The sequence below is a fragment of the Nomia melanderi genome, chromosome 6, assembly GCF_051020985.1.
Source record: "Nomia melanderi isolate GNS246 chromosome 6, iyNomMela1, whole genome shotgun sequence".
Lineage (NCBI taxonomy): Eukaryota > Metazoa > Arthropoda > Insecta > Hymenoptera > Halictidae > Nomia > Nomia melanderi.
In genome coordinates, this window is record NC_135004.1 from 10,986,739 (window position 1) to 11,005,360 (window position 18,622).

At 36.4% G+C, this 18,622-nt stretch overlaps 1 protein-coding gene across 10 annotated transcripts; it reads right to left on the reverse strand.

The window, feature by feature from the left end:
• Positions 1-272: 272 nt before the first annotated feature.
• On the reverse strand, positions 273-6,373 carry LOC116428033 (uncharacterized). 10 transcript variants are annotated; one of them, XM_076368156.1, is made up of 6 exons: positions 4,892-5,733; positions 2,526-2,668; positions 2,323-2,412; positions 1,631-2,111; positions 1,066-1,186; positions 273-704 (listed from the first exon to the last, which is right to left on the reverse strand). In XM_076368156.1, the coding sequence occupies exons 4-6, from the start codon at positions 1,904-1,906 to the stop codon at positions 412-414; spliced, it is 690 nt and encodes a 229-aa protein (XP_076224271.1). In that variant the 5' UTR covers positions 1,907-2,111; positions 2,323-2,412; positions 2,526-2,668; positions 4,892-5,733; the 3' UTR covers positions 273-411. The 10 variants fall into 10 exon arrangements, with proteins under 10 accessions (XP_076224271.1, XP_076224273.1, XP_076224272.1 ...); XM_076368158.1 differs by lacking the exon at positions 2,323-2,412 and having other exon boundaries at positions 1,631-1,953; XM_076368157.1 differs by lacking the exon at positions 2,323-2,412 and having other exon boundaries at positions 1,631-2,043.
• Positions 6,374-18,622: the final 12,249 nt, after the last annotated feature.

Below are 18,622 nucleotides of genomic sequence, written 5' to 3' on the forward strand. Positions count from 1 at the left end.
GTTTATCCTTCGCGCTGCAGACTGTCGAGGACCGTGGCCGACTTCAAGGCTCTAATCGTCCATGGTGAAATTTCTCCATTAAGGAAATTTATTCTAACAATCGAGGCATGGTAGAATATTGGAAAAACAGAATTAGCAGAATTCTAAAAATATTTGAAATATATTATCTCCTCCTTCATAGACGAATTTTGATAAACCTTTTATGCTTTATTCCTTCAATGCTTTTTGAAAAATATTTAAAGTTTTTTCAAATGTGTCTGACAAAAACCTTTTGGGTTCTGTAATAATGAAGTGTGACGTTTTAGAAAAGTAACAAAATTCGACATATTTCGAATATTGATATTTAAGAACACTTTTTATTTTCTTTGATAGGTGCGGAATAAGAAGTCCGTTATGTTTAATATGTTCCATTTATTTAACCACCATTGCCCATGTTGGCGCCGGAGCTTTCCTTTGATGAATTCTCAAGTTCATAATGGCACTGCCTAATTTACTGATACTATCTTGGTACTCGGAACGCCACGGAGGTGGTCGTGTTTCTTGAGTCTCTTCTTCGCCTTTCTTTTTCAATGTTTTTGCTTTACTCTTTTCATCACGTTGACTGCGTTTCTTAATCAATTCAGCTCGAGCGGAAGGTCTGCCATTTTTCTTGTATTTCTCTGAGTCGATGTCGCTTTCTATTCTTTTCTGCATCGTTGCGTCACCTGTTGTAAATAATATAATAATATTTTCAATATTACAAACTGTATTGGCAATTATATTATAAATTTAAGAACTATTATACATTACAAGTAATAATTTCAATATTAGAAATTATATTGGAAATTTGAAAACTATTATAAATTATAAATAATTTTAGTGCTACTTTGTATCTCTCTACTTCCACATTTTCATTTTTTTTTCTACCACTGTTCCTTTTTACGAAGACTAAACATATTTGTGCTAACAAATTTTCATATGTTTCTTTGAGATCTATGCAATATATGCAAAAATAGATAATAATTTTTTGAACGGTCTCACAAATGTGAAGGAGAACCACAATCTTACAGGAACCAATTCTCAAACCTTTTTCGCCATAGTCCACTTGGTATGTCGTCTTCAATCGATCCTGGTCCACTCGATGAATGATCTCGTCCTCTGTCGAGCTTTTCAGAATTCCATAGAGATTAGGATGCTTTTCTTCTAGCTGCAACAATAGTAACAAAAATAATTATACATTTTAGTTATAATGTAATCAACTAAGATTTCAATTGGTTCACAATTTAATTTGCATATCACCGAGTTAATTCAATACTTTCTTAGAAATCTATCCATTGTCTTTTCAATAACTGCGAAAGGAAGAAATCAGGAATAGGTCATTTTGAACCGTCCAGTAGTTCTACTGTTAAATACTCTAGTGAACTAATGTAAATTTTATATAATGTAATCAATTGAGATTTCAGTTGATTCGCAATTCAGTTTGCGTATCGTCAAATCAATTTAATAATGTCTCAAATATGCGCCTATTCTCTTTTCAATAATTGCGAAAGGTAGAAACCAGGAATGGGCCATTTTGACCCATCCGGTACGTTCAATTAGTTCCACTGTTAAATACTCTAGCGAACCAATGTAAATACGATCGAGCAATTACTTTTCTCAGATAAGTGTTCGGCTGATCGAATTTCGTCACTTCCGATTCCGGGTGAGGGCCAGTTTTCGCGGGGTACAACTTGGGATCGAGAAGCCGTCCCATAGGACCCGTGCGGCTCCAACTCTGCTGGTCGCCGCACAGTTCGATCACTTTTAATTCGCGTGAACCCGTGTCGCATCGACAATGCTCTCCATCGCGAATCGTAGGCGACGCGTGTTGGATCCTCCTGGACGGCCATATATAATCCTTTTGATACGTTGTGGTGAAGTGATCCATCCTGAGCTCTTTATGCTTCTATTCTATATTTCTGAGCCATGCCAGTACTGCGAATACGATTTTTATGATTACAAAGAATTTGCTTTGTCAGCGTCCATTTATTTTGCTTCTTTTCCTTCGTTTCTCTCAGCGAAAGTCTATAATGTTGAAAGAAGTTTCTTGCTTTCGTGATTCTCTTTTTACTTTGTTTTCGGCGTTCTCTACTCTGTTTTGGAATTTATGCTGTTACGTACGAAATAGAGATTTATTTTGTTTAGAGAATAGATGAGTTGACATTTCGACTGCCACGAGAATTTTGGGTATTTCGTATGATATTATCCGTTACATCGTAAATTTACATTGTAAATGGTATTGGAATTAATAATGAACGATATGATACCATAGTTCTCGAATGACAATATTATTTAGTTACTCACGTTACTGGATATTTTGATTTGAGATCGGTTTTGAAATCACTTTGTGCGATGGTTTTTGAACAACTTGTGAACTCCGATCATTGGTGATCGCTATGGCAGTCAACGCGTTAATAAATAAATGAAACGATAATTAGAATGTTGAAAAATAAATTGGGTAGTAGGGTGTTTCAAAAGAAATTAGTATTTTTGAATAATAACTTTACTATTGTCTCCTTTCAACTGGTTGTTCGAGTAATTTGCTCCACTACGAGTGCTTCCGCCATTTTGGACAATATTAAAGGGTTGGAGTTAGTAAACTTCATAGTTCCAAGGCGTCCGTAATGCAGTCGCGAAAGTTTCTTTGGAACTGGAGATGTAAGAAACTTAATTCGATTATTTTCCTGTACAATTTCATAAAGAATTTCAAAAATATTGTACTATGCTACTTCGAAAAGAATAGATTTCGAGATATTTCAGTCGAAAGATTATTTGAAACGTTATTCTTTAAACAATAATCATTTTACTTTACTCGATTCTCGTACAGAATTCGCGATACAATTATTGGAAAGCTTACATGCAGGAGAAACTTATTATTAGTAGTTTGTCAAAACAACACGCCAATATGTCACGAAAAAACATGATCTTACACGATTTCCACATTTACATGGTTCCTTATTTAAAGCTTCATCCGCGACGATCTTGAGGATCCATTTTCGTGTTGGTTTTTTCCGCGAGAAAAAAGAAGTGCGCGAGTTTGCGAAACGCGAGGGATTAACGGAATTTAAATCATGTTTGCTGCCAAAGTTTCTCGCGTTCCGTCCACGTTTTCCGCAGTTATTTCACGGGAAGCATGGCGTGGGACGTATACACGGACAGTTGTCCTTGGATAAGATGGAATTCCGTTGGTCACGCGATAACGATTCCAACTGTCAACAACGCAGCGACGTTCAGGCCTTTAGGGTCGCCATTGAACGTGCTTTGACAGCACTGATTAGTGTTTAGTATATTTGTATATACGTAATTACGTACAGACCATGAAAATGCACTTTCATGATGTCTTATTGAAATGTTTATTGAATAGTAAATTGTAATAATAAAATTTGAGAAAGCAATTAACTCAACGCATCGCTTTATTATTCATCTCAGATTTCAGTTCTCTATTTTCCATAGAGGAATTTACAAATTAATCATTTACTAATATCGATTGACACTAGGTTTACGGAATGCGCCAATTTATAATAAAAAAGTTTTCCGTTGAAACTAAAAATAAAGGATTTTCTTCTGGCCTCCCTAATATCTCAACAAAGAACTAATTAACACTAAAAATACGATCAATTAAAGGGACTTATTTCTACTTCTTTTTACAAAAATTAGAATAATACGTTCCTTGAGACGCGAAAGTTCTAGTCTCGTATCCGCGCAAATGCACGAAAACTTGAAGTCTCTCAAAAAAACGCCTTCATAATTTAAATATTTGCAGAACAAAAATCCTGAAGTAAGTCAATATAACCTGTCTGTTAGTTGTAGCGTTAACTTAGGAAAACGAAAAACGAACAATGGCTTCACTAGCAATCTTGATAGCTACAATATTTCGTTAAATGCAAGAGAAATCGTCTTGATAAAATGGAAATCAAATTCAAGACAAAATTCTCGTCAATTTCCTATGTCTAACGCCATGCGTTACTATTTTAACCCTTTGAACTGTGTAGACTCCAATATTGCACCAGTTATAATATTAAATATTTTAATGAATCTCAAAGAAACTACCCTAAAATTATTAGATTTTCCGCACATCCAAATTTTGTACTAAGAAGGAAAATGAAAGATCGAAGAAATGTTATAGCATTTCTCATTTTCGCTGGGAATACGTTAAAAATTAGTTGCAGTTGCTGATAGATTACAAAACAACCTGGAGTGCCAAGGGTTAAATGCAGACACGTGAAAGAAATCGAATTTTCTCTACGCGAAACACAGAGCGTTGAACGCCACTAATCTGTGACATTGGTCGCGAAAGTGTTAACTGCTCGCCGGATGAAAGTTCAGTAATTTCGCCAGTTCAAACAAACGGGTCGGCGGTTGCACGACTGCCGTCCCGGTGAACAGTCAGCCGCATATGATTTTAAGTTGCAACGTCGGCTGAACAAATAAACCGTGTCCAATAAATAGTCAAAGACCGATGGCGTTCGCGCGTTTACGCGCAATACGGAACAAAGCTGCCACGTATTAACGGAAGATGGCACCGTCCGCTTGAGGATTATTTTGTTTGGCTTGTGGCCACTTCCAATGGAAAATTATCCATTTTCCGTGTCAATATTTCTGCTTGACGTAGTCAATTTGAAATAAAAAGGTGAACGAGGCGGAAATTACTTCCTTAACACGTGGACTGCTACGAGAAACTTCAGAGCTTTATGTATCGCTTATTTTTTTTGTACCAGAGATAAAAAGGAACGATTACTTCTTTTTATCGCAATTATTAGGTTACACTATTATCTAGTTATTTACGCTATTGAACATTTTCATTCGACGTCAGTTGCTTGACAAATTATAATTGTTTTCAAGTAATTTGGAAACTCTGGTCATCGGTGATCACCTTGGCAGTTAACGTGTTGAACAGTAGAACCGTCGTTACTCGAGTTCTTGATAATGGTGTCTTTACTTGTTTGGAATTTTATATTTTAAGTGAGACAATGGATGAATAGTTTAGAATAATAGTGGTGTAACTACTATTTCTCAGTTAAAAGAAAAATTTTGTGAAATGTTATTGGCTCAAGTAGATTTAACTTCGATTAATTTAATTAATCTTAAATTGATTAACTTATATTATAATGTTGTTAATGGTATTGATTATTATTAATGATTAAGAACTTGAAATTAAGAAGTGTCTCTCAGTCGCTATTTAACTTGATACAGTAAAATTATACATTTTGGTATTTGATATTGTACTTTGTATGATGCAATACTATGTGAAATATTGATAAATAATACTTTTATTCCTTAATTTATGTGTGAATTATGGTTAAGTTATTTTCGAAGAATATCGTCTATATCTTATTAGGAAATATTAAATATTTCAAGCGAAAATTTTTGCTAGTGGCAAGGGTTAGTAGTAATAATTATAATTTTGAACATTCACTTTACATTTCTTCTACATGTGCACTGTAGATCTGTTGATCAATTGTCTGATCAATTTAGATCTAATATTTTATTCCTATTAAAAACCGTGGCTTAAAGACCATTTTTCAAACATTCGAAAAAGATCTTAAACCAATATTTTCGTACTAGAGTTCACACGTTGATACCCGAACAAAACCTCAGATTCACGAAAGAACACCTAATCACTTTAGAACGATTATATTTCAATCGAACAATACAACAAAGAAATCCCATTAAACCGAGAAACCGCAGCACTAATCGAAAACAATCGAGTCCTCCAGAATGTCTGCTTCGACTCGTTCCTAAATACAATTTTTCTGAAAGTATTACACAACGCTGTCACGTAACAAGAAGTCAGTGGGTACACATGAATGAAATCCAATCCTCGTCTTACATAAAAAGTGTCAGTAAAACTCGACGCGAGACTCGTAACAAGATAAAAAGAGTCGGTTCACGTAGATTGCGCCGTGTACAAGCTCGATTCACGTCCCATCGATCGTCCCCAACATTGTAGATCGTCGTTAATCTTCAGGGATCCGTACTTTCGACCGGCGCCGCGGCATTACTATTTCAGCGCGAGTAATATTAGTACTTTGCAGGAAATTCGTATGTAAACCGACTTAATTTTGCGCGTTAGGAACGATTCGTTTCAGTCGGTTGCACGGCATCAATCTTATTCTCACCCCTACTTTTTCATCGGTGGTTGGCGCCGGTCCAAGACCAACAGATAGTTCAATGTGGAGAACTAGACACAGGCCACCGACTGCAATCGACAGTACACCGAAGTCGTGCACGCTTTATTTAGAGATACATCGGTTCGAGAGTTCGGTCACTCCGCTTCCGGAATCCGTCGTGTCTTCACGACGATTCACCGAACCTATTCGGATTCCCAATAAACTATACAGCGAGCGGCAGTCACCTTCCGTCAAACAATGGCAACATGCACCGGCGTTCATTATCGCGTTATATAAAGTACCGAGCGATATAGTCGGCGTATTATTAGTATGCGAGTGGCTCAGAACAATAGTGCAACTCATATTTCTCAGGTGTTGAGGGAAGAAAGGTTCTGCGAAACGTCGTTGGATTTGTTGGATGTTAGTATTGTAGCTAGCGGTAATTAATGGTATTGATAACATTGTGATATTACAGTTAATCATTTCTGTGTTTGATAATATGGTGATGGTACAATTAATGATAATTACAATAATCACAATATCATTGAATGTATTATAAATATACTGTTTATAATAATATTGTAATATTACAGTTAATAATAATTACTATTATTGATGATATTGTTACAATTAATAATGTCAATAATTAATAATAATTCATATTATCGATAACATCGTAATATTAGTATTTAATGAATGCAAGAACATTCGGTAAAAGATGTTTTTCTTGAAAACTCGGAAGTAGGAGTTAGATCACTATTCTAAGTCGTTCATATCTCCACTGTAAAAACCTCTAGAATTCGAATTAGTTGTTTCACGTTTAATATGTATTCTACATATTATTTTATATTAATACCGAAAACTCGATAGCGTGAAGTCTCAATCATTATGACTCTAGATCTCTGCTCTATGACTCGAAGACCGTCTTCTCTTCACTATACTTATATTATATTTCATGATATAATTGAGCTTTCGGTATCCGAATTAACCGTCATATTCCTTTTTCATATAGTATCCACATTGATAATGTTTCCACGAAACTGTAATCTACAGTCACGTTGAAACGTGTGAAAAGCGATTACGTAAAATTTATTTTCAAAATTCTAGAAGGCAAAGATACATTCGATGCATATCTGTTGCACGTGGAATTCACTTGTAAATTGTATTTACAGTGGTGAATGGGGATCCAGAGTGTTAAAGAAATTTAAAAATAATCAAACAACCATTTTCCTAATGATGAGTATGAATTATTTAAATGAAAATCGTGAAATGTTATTTTCGAAATAGAATACAGGGATGTATACAAAGAGACAGAAAGTAGAATAATATTTTTGTATCGGCAGTTATGCTTCTAAGAAAATCAATTTTGAAAATTCACTATGTTACGTGTTGGTTACATAAGCAACAATGGTCGTGTGACACACTAATACGTATTGTGTTCGCATATAGTATGCACGTAACTTTTACGAGATGTTGCATGAAGTATCATATTTTTGTTGATATTAGTAACAATATTGCGTTGCCGTGCAACCTTGAATTAACGTACATCTAAATCTGTTCTTCTGTTTACATTCAGTGCGTTATGAAGAAGCTAATTTACAATATCGAACGATTGCTGCTGTACCAGGTAAACATACGCCGAAACTATCAATTTTAGCATATAAGTGTATAAAACGTTATCTATTCGTAATTAATGGCTCATAGTAGCAGTAATTATTAATTTGTATCACACATTGCGCGTCAAACATGCGTTTCTTTTGTTTAATTTTTAATCTCATTTGTACATTTGTTTTTTCGTTGAAAGCTGAACAAAAGACTTCGTGACTGTTATACGTAGTACAAAGAAATTGGTTGAAATAAATCTTTTATCCATCTCACCTACAGAATATAATATAATCTAATTACTATATGATATAATCTAATATAATATCATTGCGATGCATCTAAGACAGTCCTGCAATGTTTTGCAAGGATGAAGACGGTTTGATTGAACGTTGACGAAAAAGTTAGCCTTCGAGAGACTGTAGAATCGAACGGACACGGTGAATATTGCTCTTAAAGGTTTAATTTGTATATAGAGTAAATTCATTATTTATATATTGTACATAAATGATACTCGTTATTAGTAAACGATATCGCGAGCGAGTACGCTGAGTCGTTACAATATAAAATCATAACATAACCATAATATAATATTATATAAAATAACATAATATAACACAATATACTATAACATAACATAATATTATAAAATAGAACACAAAATCCATCCATTTTCTTTAACATCAGATTCACAGAAAATTCGATACTCGTTTATCTAGATTCCGAAGAAAGATACATTTAAAAATAGACAATTAATCCTCCATATTCGTGTAATTGCATCAATCGAACTCTACCGTTGATAAACATTCGCCAAATAATGTTTATAAAATTCGCTGTCCGTCAAACTGACGCGTTCCGTAAACCCAGCGTGAAACACCCCGCTGAAAGTCCTCTACAAAGAGTCGAAGGGGTTTCGCCGCGAGTTCCTCGGAAGCAGCCCGGCCGAAGTCGATTCGTGAAAATCGGATGATGCGACAGATGTCGTGTCTCAACTCTCGCGGAACGATGACGTTACGGGGCGTCGAATTTGGTGGCGAAACGAATCATCTTTGTCGTCTTCCTTCAGCAGCTGGCAAGCCTTCCCGTCCCGCGGGAAGAAAACCTCGGAAACGGACTGTACCGATGCGATGGGTTGCTCTAAAGATATCGCTGCGTCCACACGGCCAGGAATAGAACCGTGACGTCGTTGTTCGTCGACGAGAGCGAACACCAACTCTTCGGTTTCGCCGCCGACAGTCAGCCAATGGGATCCGCTTCGAGGTCGATGCTGAAGACGGCCCACCCGCGGTTCCGATTTCGTCGCGGCCACTTCCTCGTTTCCCTCGTGTCCGAGTGTCACTCGGATCACTCTTTTCACTGATCGCCGAGATCTCTTTCTTTCCTCTTCTTTCCTCTTTTGTTTGGTTTCTTCTGGGACCCTTGGTATATATCTTCGATGTTGATCGCGTTTAGAGAGACCACGTTCAGCGGTTGGTTTTGACAAATTGCGGACTCGGTGTCCAACAAGACGATCTGTCCGTGCGATTTGATACTCTAACAGGCTGACGAGGATTTTGAGTACTTTGTGGAATATTAGATGCTTGGTCTTCCATAGGAAATACGAGTGGCGTTAGAATTGAGCATGTTTAATTAAACCCTTGCCTTAGAATAACGTGCGAGACTGGTGAACATTTTAGATAGAATTTAACGAAGATGAATCTTACTCAATTCCTTTGAATTCAGATGGAATATTATTCTTTTGTTATCAAGTGTTGTATTGTAAGACAAACGTAGACGTAGAGTATGCTTCGAACTTCTTTCGTTTCAATAAATTATTACTGACGAAGTTGTCGCATCGATCATAGTTGAAAAATAAATGATAGGGTAAGGGGTTAACCCTTTGCACTCGGAAGTTTCTCGTTAGAAATATTTAATATTTTTGACAATATAAAGACGATATTCTTTGAAACTTATAATTCGAAGGGAAACCACAAGTATATTGAGGAACAAAGCTATTTTATTCCAATGTTTCATGTGTCGAGGCATTATACAAAGTTAAACATTAAATATCAGATTTTATAGTTTTATTGCAAAGGGTTAATAACTACACGGATTTGTCGAAATGTTAATTATTATAAAAGTTGTGCATTCGAAATGCATGTCTCTATCTCGAAGAATTAGCTTAAAATATTTATAAGAAATTAAATAATTGAGATATCGAAAAAGAGTACCACATTTTGGTTAATATATTTCTATTTACAAATCCACGAAAATGTTTGTCTTCGTATGTTTCAGTTGTCTGCAATCGAAGTATCTAACAATGAATGTTTTGCGAAAAGGGGTTGCGAAGCTAGCAAAGAATTGCGCCATTTTGTAACACTTTGACTTAGAAAAAATATAAATATACAACAGAAAATGACAGTTATATACCCAGGAAAAATCAGAAGTTCTCAGTTAATAGTTATTAACAAAAGATTCTTAAAGTTTACTTATGTTTAGGACGTCTCTAGGTGGTGTCCTCCCTTAAATGGTCCAATACACCTAACCCTCTATTCACAAGGTAGATTAGTTCCCTGAAAATGCCGTGTAAATTGAAATCGTACAATTCGAGTTCGTAATTCATATTGAAAAGAAATACACATGTAAGCAATTTAACAAATCCATATGAAACAGTATCATGAAATTACCAATATCACTCTATGTTAATATGTGTTGACTATCACGAGAAATTGCAGTGTGTTAGTTATCATCTATTCATTAACACGTTGACTGCCACGAGAATTCCTATCGTTCTAAACAGTAATACTTATTCATTAATGACAAAGGCAAATGATATTGAGAATAATTATTAATGATTTCGTATTACAGTAGTCATTTTACGCTATCTAGCTACTTATATTACTAAACATTTTTATCTGAAATCAAGTTTTTTATCGTAACTATTCCCCAGCAATTTGGAAGCTCCGGTCATCACTGACCACCGTGGCGATCAACGTGTTAAGCAAAGATAAAAAGGAAGAATTATCAATTATTTGGTACTATAATTCTTACGTCACGCTATTATCTAGTTACTTACGTTAGTGAATGTATTTATTTCAGATCAGTTTTGTCTTTGTAATTGTTTTTAAGCAATTTGGAAGCTTTGGTCATCGCTGACCACGGTGGTAGTCGACGTGTTGACAGTAAATCCTACGACCCGTAACACGCAGGCTGCGTGTTATAACACTGCGAAATCACCGAATAGGAGTAGCAAGAGGTGTTAATGAACATTAATGATTCCGTTGCTATTTCGACGGAGCATTTCTCCGTTCCCTACCGGGACGGGATGAGTAGTCGAGAGACGGCCGGCCTATTTGTCTTGTCCCCATACAATTTTAGTTTTCCGATTGCACGGATTTCTGGAAGATGCGTCACGCTCGGTTAACGATGTCCTCATACTTGGAACGCCATTCTCAGTGATCCGTTTCGGGGTAGAGGAGATCGGCCATTTTCCGTCTGTCTGACCTGAATCATCTCTCCGAAGAATTTATACATGTGTTACGTCAGTAAATTATATTGCCCTATAGAATCCTAATTTACGAACGGATTGTTTACTCGATGGATTTATAATGCCCGCCTTTTTATAGGTATCAGGACAGCTGGCCGTGTCTGATTAACTTATCTCGTGCCATTTTTATCTCGCGTCAACACGAATACAGTCCTTTTGATCTCTCCCCAATGTCCTTTGCGATGTTTATTCCAAATATCCCATGACTTCGTAACGTTCTGCCGAATTTATTTTGAATGTCGACGAAAGGAGAAGCTAAAAATGCATTGTATTTAAATCTATCGTTCGATCCACGTAAAGTTCAACTTAGCATTCATAAATCTCTTTTTTTATTATTATGATAGCGCAATAAAAATAGACGAAGGAAATAGGTGAAAATAGTTCCAGAGCATTTACAATATTTGAACAGTAAAATTTATTCAGATTCTTTTACGCAAAATATACAATTGTAATTGTAAATAGTCATTATTGAAGTACATATACGGTGGAAACATTAAAAAACGTCATTTAAAAAATTCTAATAAAGTCGACTGTAAAGCGTGTTAAATATCTCAAAGAATCTCCTAACGTCGAAACTTCCGTTACTCTTACAACGCAGCGTCTGCCACGTGACGGAAATTGCAAACTGAATCTGACAAATCTAAACGTTATTTACTTCTTTCGAATACAAATTAAATCTTACCTTTCTATCGTCAATCTTTATCCTTTCAAATAAACCTAAACTCAGAATAAATATCAAACTATTTTTTGTCTGCTAAATTATTAACAATAATTTTTACAGCACGATACGGTTACATAAACATGTAACTCTTCGTTTTGCTTTAGTATAGCTGCGTTTGGTCTGCGTTTGACGAGCATTTACACTTCACTATTTCATATTTCGAGCACTATCGGAGACTTCTGAAATTAAATTCCCCAATTAACAGATTAACGCGTGCATCCGGCTGAAAAAGATCCTGCCGTCATTTTATTTGTTCGCTTGTTCCACTTTCGATAACAGCGGAAATAATTTAGGTGTTCGAGTTATAAAATTAACACCCTGTATATAGGGAAGGGGGTTAAATTTCATCCTTCCGATGGCGAGCAGAGAATAATGCGCAGGTTCCTTTGTCAGCGTTTTCTTTCAACGGCCGGCGCTATTCCATCGCTTTCCCTTTTTCTTTTTCCTGTCGTCCCGGTCGCGTTGAGTCACACGCGCAAACCATCCAGAACTTTCGAAAAGGAAAAGCTCGAGGACCGCGAGCCGTGGATGTCGGTAACGCTACGTTCCTCCGCAACTCCGTGTCCGCGGACGCATTTGGTCAGATCGTTGCTGGCCTCCGGGTCTTTATCCGTCAGCAATAATTCTTTCCCGTTGGAAATTTACGGTGCGCCTCTTGTCAACGATTTTTATCGACTCCGTTTTTGATACTGCCCCTTCCTCCGTTACTTTTTTTTACCGGGATGCCATATACTGGCGTACCTTTTCAGTGTACGCGGCGGAGAAGCAAGATGGCGGACTAGGCGATACGGTCCAACGATAAATTATCGTCTCTGGTTCGCGGACTCGATCGTTCATTCAGTTTTAGAGGAACCGCGTGGACTTTTATTCTGGGAAGATCTTTATCTTGAGCGGACTATTTTCGGTTATTTAACCCCTTACCCTATGGTATCGCGGCAGACTCGTGATGAACATTTTAAACGGAATCTGACAAATTTAAATGTCGTTTACTTCGTTTCGAGTATATAAGTATTAGGTTTACCAGAAAAGTTTTGTTTGGTAATGTCATCTCCGGTTTCCAGAGATGAATCATTCTATGGAAATGGAATCCAAAAATTAGTATTACGCTGGAAAGAGATCATTAATAACGATGGAAATTAGATTGTTCAAGAAATATTGATAAACGTATTGGAAACGTATTTTCTTTTAATTCAATAATGGACCGAATTTTTCGGTAGACCTAGTATTATTTTCTCCATTCTGAATCGTTCACCGTTTGGGGTAAACATTAATATAGAGTAATTGTTAAATTCTTTTCCTTTATTAATTAATTGTTAGCGATGATACAGCTGTATTAATCACAGTTGTGAAAGAAATTATAGGGCAAGGGATTAATATTAGATTTACGAAATCCGTCAACCCCTTGATCTACGATTTATTTCATTACTGTATCAGCAATAATTACTTTGCCATTAATTGTTTACTAGAAACGGAGAAGAATTCCGTATCCATCTATATCTACGTTTATTTTAACGTGTAACGGTTAATAACAGAAATATAATATTTAATTTGTATATTATATAGTTGTATATTATACAACCAAGTATTATTTATTATATTATTAATAAATTATTATTATCATTATTATTACTTATTATATTATTAGTATATTATTATTATTATTATTTATTACATTATTAACATATTATATTACGTATAATATAGAACCGAATATTTACTTAGAAAGTACCTAATAGAAGCTAATACCTCTTTTCACTCATACGTCGCGTCGCTTAAAAAAGTGTTAAGCGTCGCGACGTTTATGCCAGTGAAAATGGCGGACGTCGCGCGGCGATAAAGACGCGAAAGAAACGGGGAATGAAAACAGGAATCACGACAAATTAATTTGACGGAACGATCGTCGGTAACGACGCGGAACGGTCGGTTTACGTCCAACGGAAAGATCCGGCGTAGTTTATGCCAAAATGTTCAACGTCAAACGATGACGGGAACGCGGACCTGCTTGTCAGGATTTAATGCCCGCGAGGATTTTATGCACAATTCCGAATGAAACGGAGCAAATAATATTTAATAAGTTGTTGGATGGAAAAACTCATGAAACTGAATTTATTCGAACGCGTCCGAAGTTCACTGTAGGGACAGGCGATTTAAATGTGTGGCCGCGGGGATAAAAATCAAGAAGGAACGGTGTCATTAAAGCGACGTTGATGTTGCGGGGAAATAGCGTCTTAACTACCTTATAAATTCCATTTCTGTCTGTATCGGGTGCTTCTTAATGTCAACTGCGACGGTTCTGCGGATTCTTAAGAATCTCGTGTATGTAAGGAATTCCGTATTGTTCGTCGAACACAATGAATTCATTTGGGAGAGATATTAAAGTGGCGGAGTATCAGAAAGTGGCGTCGCGGTTATAAATTTCATTTCAATTTTTATTCATTGTTCTTGAATTTAACGGAATGAGTAGATTTTTAGGAATGTGAAGTAAAATGTTTTATTTTATCTACAAACGTTGCATATTAAAGTAACTGCAGAAAGAATCATCGAGCAGATGTGAACGTTTCAAGAAAATGGCGTAGAAGCTATGTTGAGTAGAAATTCCATTTCTGTCTTTTTCTATCGTTTCTGAAATATAATTAGAATGAAGTAGATGTTCAGCAGTTTAGGATAAAGAACCTCTAAACTTTCTATATCCGCTATTCCTTAAATTCAGCCGAAAATAATTAAGTGGATTCCCAAGTTTCTGGAATAAGGAATTTCCTGTCGTTTACCAACTGCAATAAAATCATCAGAAGCAACGCTAATTCCCACGAAAAATAGCTATCACAGAAAGTCTATTTCTGTCTCTAACCCGTTAAATCTAACAGCAACAATTCTCCAGAGACTAAAACAAAGAATCGAGCCTTCCCAAGCAACCGTAATAAAATCATCCGAGACGACGTTAATTTCCAAGTAGCTCCATTTCGGTCTCAATCCATTATTTCTTTAATTCAACAGAGAACAATTAAGTATACTCTCAAGACTCTAGAATAAAGAACACCATGTTACTTAAATAATTCATTCCCACGAGAAACAGCGACGTGCCCATCGCGGAAAGTCCATTCCTCTAATCCGATAAATCTAACAGCAATAATCATCACATTCTCCGCAGTCTAAAATAAAGAATTTAATCCCACCCCAAATCACAATGAAATCACCGAATACGACGTTAACGTCCAAGAAGCTCCGTTCCAGTCTCTATTCCTTATTTCTTAAATTCAACAGAGAACAATTAAGTATACGCCCAAGACTCCGAAACAAAGTGTACAGCGTTACTTAAATAATTCATTCCCACGAAAAACAGCGACGTGCCTACCGCGGAAAGTCCATTTCTGTCTCTAACCAGTTAAATCTAACAGCAACAATTCTCTAGAGACTAAAACAAAGAATCCAGCCTTCCCTGCAGGCGGTAATAAAATCATCCGATGCGACGTTAATTTCCAAGAAGCTCCGTTCCTGTCTCAATCCGTTGTTTCTTAAATTCGCCGGAGAATAATTAAGTAGATTCCCAGGAGAGAATGAAGGATTTAGTCCTCGGTGCCGGGGACGATAAAACTATCAGTGTCGGAGACACCGGTGCGCCGTTGGACGTGGCAGAAAAAAGGGCGACCTCGCGGGTCGAGCTTACCTCGGGGTAGTAATTTTACACTTTGTACGGTCGCGCGGAGCTGCTCGCGTTCCGCGAACGCCCGCTCGCGGATTCGCCCCGTCCCCTTTCGCCCCCCGGGTGGCGCGGGATTATTTTTGCCGGTTCCGCGGTGCGGCGCGCCGGCCGAAAGTCAAAACACGGGGGGCCACTCTATATCAAACGTTTAATTGGGTGCTACGTCGTCCGGCGGGAATGTGAACGCTGGTATAAATTTTAATGAGACACGCGTGGAATGAGTCCTCGCGCCGCGACGCCGCGCGCTGCGCTGCCTTTTCGCGAAAACCTGGCCAAAATTCGTAATTCCGTGGGATTTTATTCGAAATTGGTACACTTATGTTTTTAGGGTTGTTGAATACGAATTTATTGCTTTCCAACTTTTGACAGAGTTATATAATTGTACGTTAGTGCCATTTGAGGAAAAGCTGGGCAATATTTATAATTCCATGGGATTTTATTCGAAATTGGTATACTTATGTTTTTAGGGTTGTTGAATGTCAATTTTTCATCAATGAAAATTTATTGCTTTCCAACTTTTGACGGAGTTATGTAAAAATACAGTAGTGCCATTTGACGAAAAGCTGGGGAATATTTATAATTCCATGGAATTTTATTAAAAATTGGTATATTTATGTTTTTAGGATTGTTGAATACAAATGTTTGATCAAAAATGCTGAATTCAAAATGGCGGATTTAACATCGATAATATACACAGTTTCGAAGCAAATTTTTGTGAAAATTGATTACTGTTCAACTTTTGACAAAGTTACATGACTGTTATATAATTTATTAGACTTGCAGTGATATATTTGTACATTTCGTTTTTTAATTTTCGTGGGATTGGAGTGTTTCACTAGATTAACGGTCCAGATGCGATGAAGGATGGTTTTCTTTGAAGAAATTGCTACATTTTCGGGGAAAATCAACGATAAGATAGATCAGAGGTTTTTTCATTTTCGGAATGTCTCATCCGGAGCATGTCGCTTCGTTTCCTGCGACCGGCGAGCTACACGGGACAAACTCATTCAGATCCTTTGTTCGAAGAAGCTCTCCTTCGGTAGGTCTGCTGATTCGAAATCCCGAGAACGCGAGTTCGATGGCGGTCTCGCATGTTCGTTTTTGGATTTCAAGGAACTTCCACGTTCCAGTACATCGGATAGCCGTGGGGTTTATTAGTTGCCTTCCGAAATACTTGCTGCTCGGCTACTGAAGAACCATAAATATCTACCAATATCGGACTTTGAATAGATTAACCCTTTAGATTCTAAAAGTATTTTATTAGAATAATAAAACGAGAAAATTGAATAAATTATAAGAATAACTGATTAATTTAATAAATTTAAAGAATAATTTATTAATTTCATAAATTTAAAAGATCATTTATTAATTTAATAAATTTACAGCATAGATTAAGCGGCAAAGCTTTTTCTGTTTCAATATTTCAGAAGAATAAAAGTGAATGCAAAATCGCATCTTCATTTATTGAATCGTGCTGCGTATTTCTATGTTGTTTTGCAAATTAAATCGAAACGTAATCAAATATCTGCAATTAAACATTGTCGAATGCTTCAGTAGCAGTATCAAAACACTAATTCTGTAAGTAATCACCACATCGTTAACTCTTCAGAGTAAATCTCGATTAAACAACAGCGAATTCAAATTCGCACCTTCGTTTACTGAATCACTCTGGTTCTTTCTATGTTACAAATATATCGCGACGTCTCTCCAAGTTTGAACTAAAAATACAGGAAGAAAATTCGTCACGTGAAGCGTTGAATCTCCGCCACATGATCTCGCCGAGGATAGCGAGCAGATAACCGCGATGTGAATAACTCCAACTGTCCCCTCGTGGAGATCAGTAAACGTCTCCCGTGTTAATGGATCATCCGAGCACGCTCGTTGGGATATTTACCTTTAAACGTGCACATTTAGCGTCGGTCTAATTATAATGCAAATATAGAAATAGCGTTCTATAATCGCTCTATAAGCGTTCCCTAAGCCCGTGGTACGCCCGCTACGCGTTATCGTGTAAACTGGCACCGCGGTTAATATCTTGGCAGACGCGACGCGTGACACAACAACCGAACCGTCAACCTGTCGGCGCACGCGAGACGAATCACAATCGGCGAAACGTCGCGATTGTATAAATAACGATATACTGAGAGCTCGTTAGATGGATCACAGATTATATTATTTATTATATTAGGTTATTATATCGTGACCTCTATTATAACCGAACATCAATGTGAATGAGTAAAAGTAAATTATATTATATCAAATTATTATATTTTAATCTAATAAACTACATTATATTAGGTTATTCCATTAGTTATTAATTTATAATTTAATATTGACGTAAATAAGTAGAAATAGATTGCATTGTATCAGGTTATTATACTTTAATCTAATATTAATGTAAAGAAATAAGTAGAAATAGATTATATTATATCAAGTTATCATATTTTAACAAAGTATTGCTGGTGAAAATTCCTTCATTTAACCACCAGTCGATTAAGCACCGATATAACGTTCCTTAACACGTTCAGTGCCACGTGTACCACATGTGGTACACGTTAATTTTTGTAACAAAATATTTTTAAGGGACGCATGGTCAAGAATAGCTGTACACGTTACAAAGCACCGAAAACATCAAAAAACGATAAACTTGAATATAACTTAATATTTTATTTAAAAAATCAATACAGTTCATAAGTAAAATATGACCGAAATTTCCGTGGCATTCAACGTGTTAATAATAAGAAAATTGATAAAATAACAAAATATAAGTTCAGAATGTTTGTATCGGTAAGGTCTGACTATGGGTCCACGAGGACCCGGGTATAGTAATTTTCACGGTCGCTGAAATCGCCGGAACTGCGAAGGTTAAGAGAAGAACGCTTTGTTGCGAAGATCATAGGCTAGTTTTTCTGTTGATTAGCAAGGAAGTCTGTAAATCAAATAGA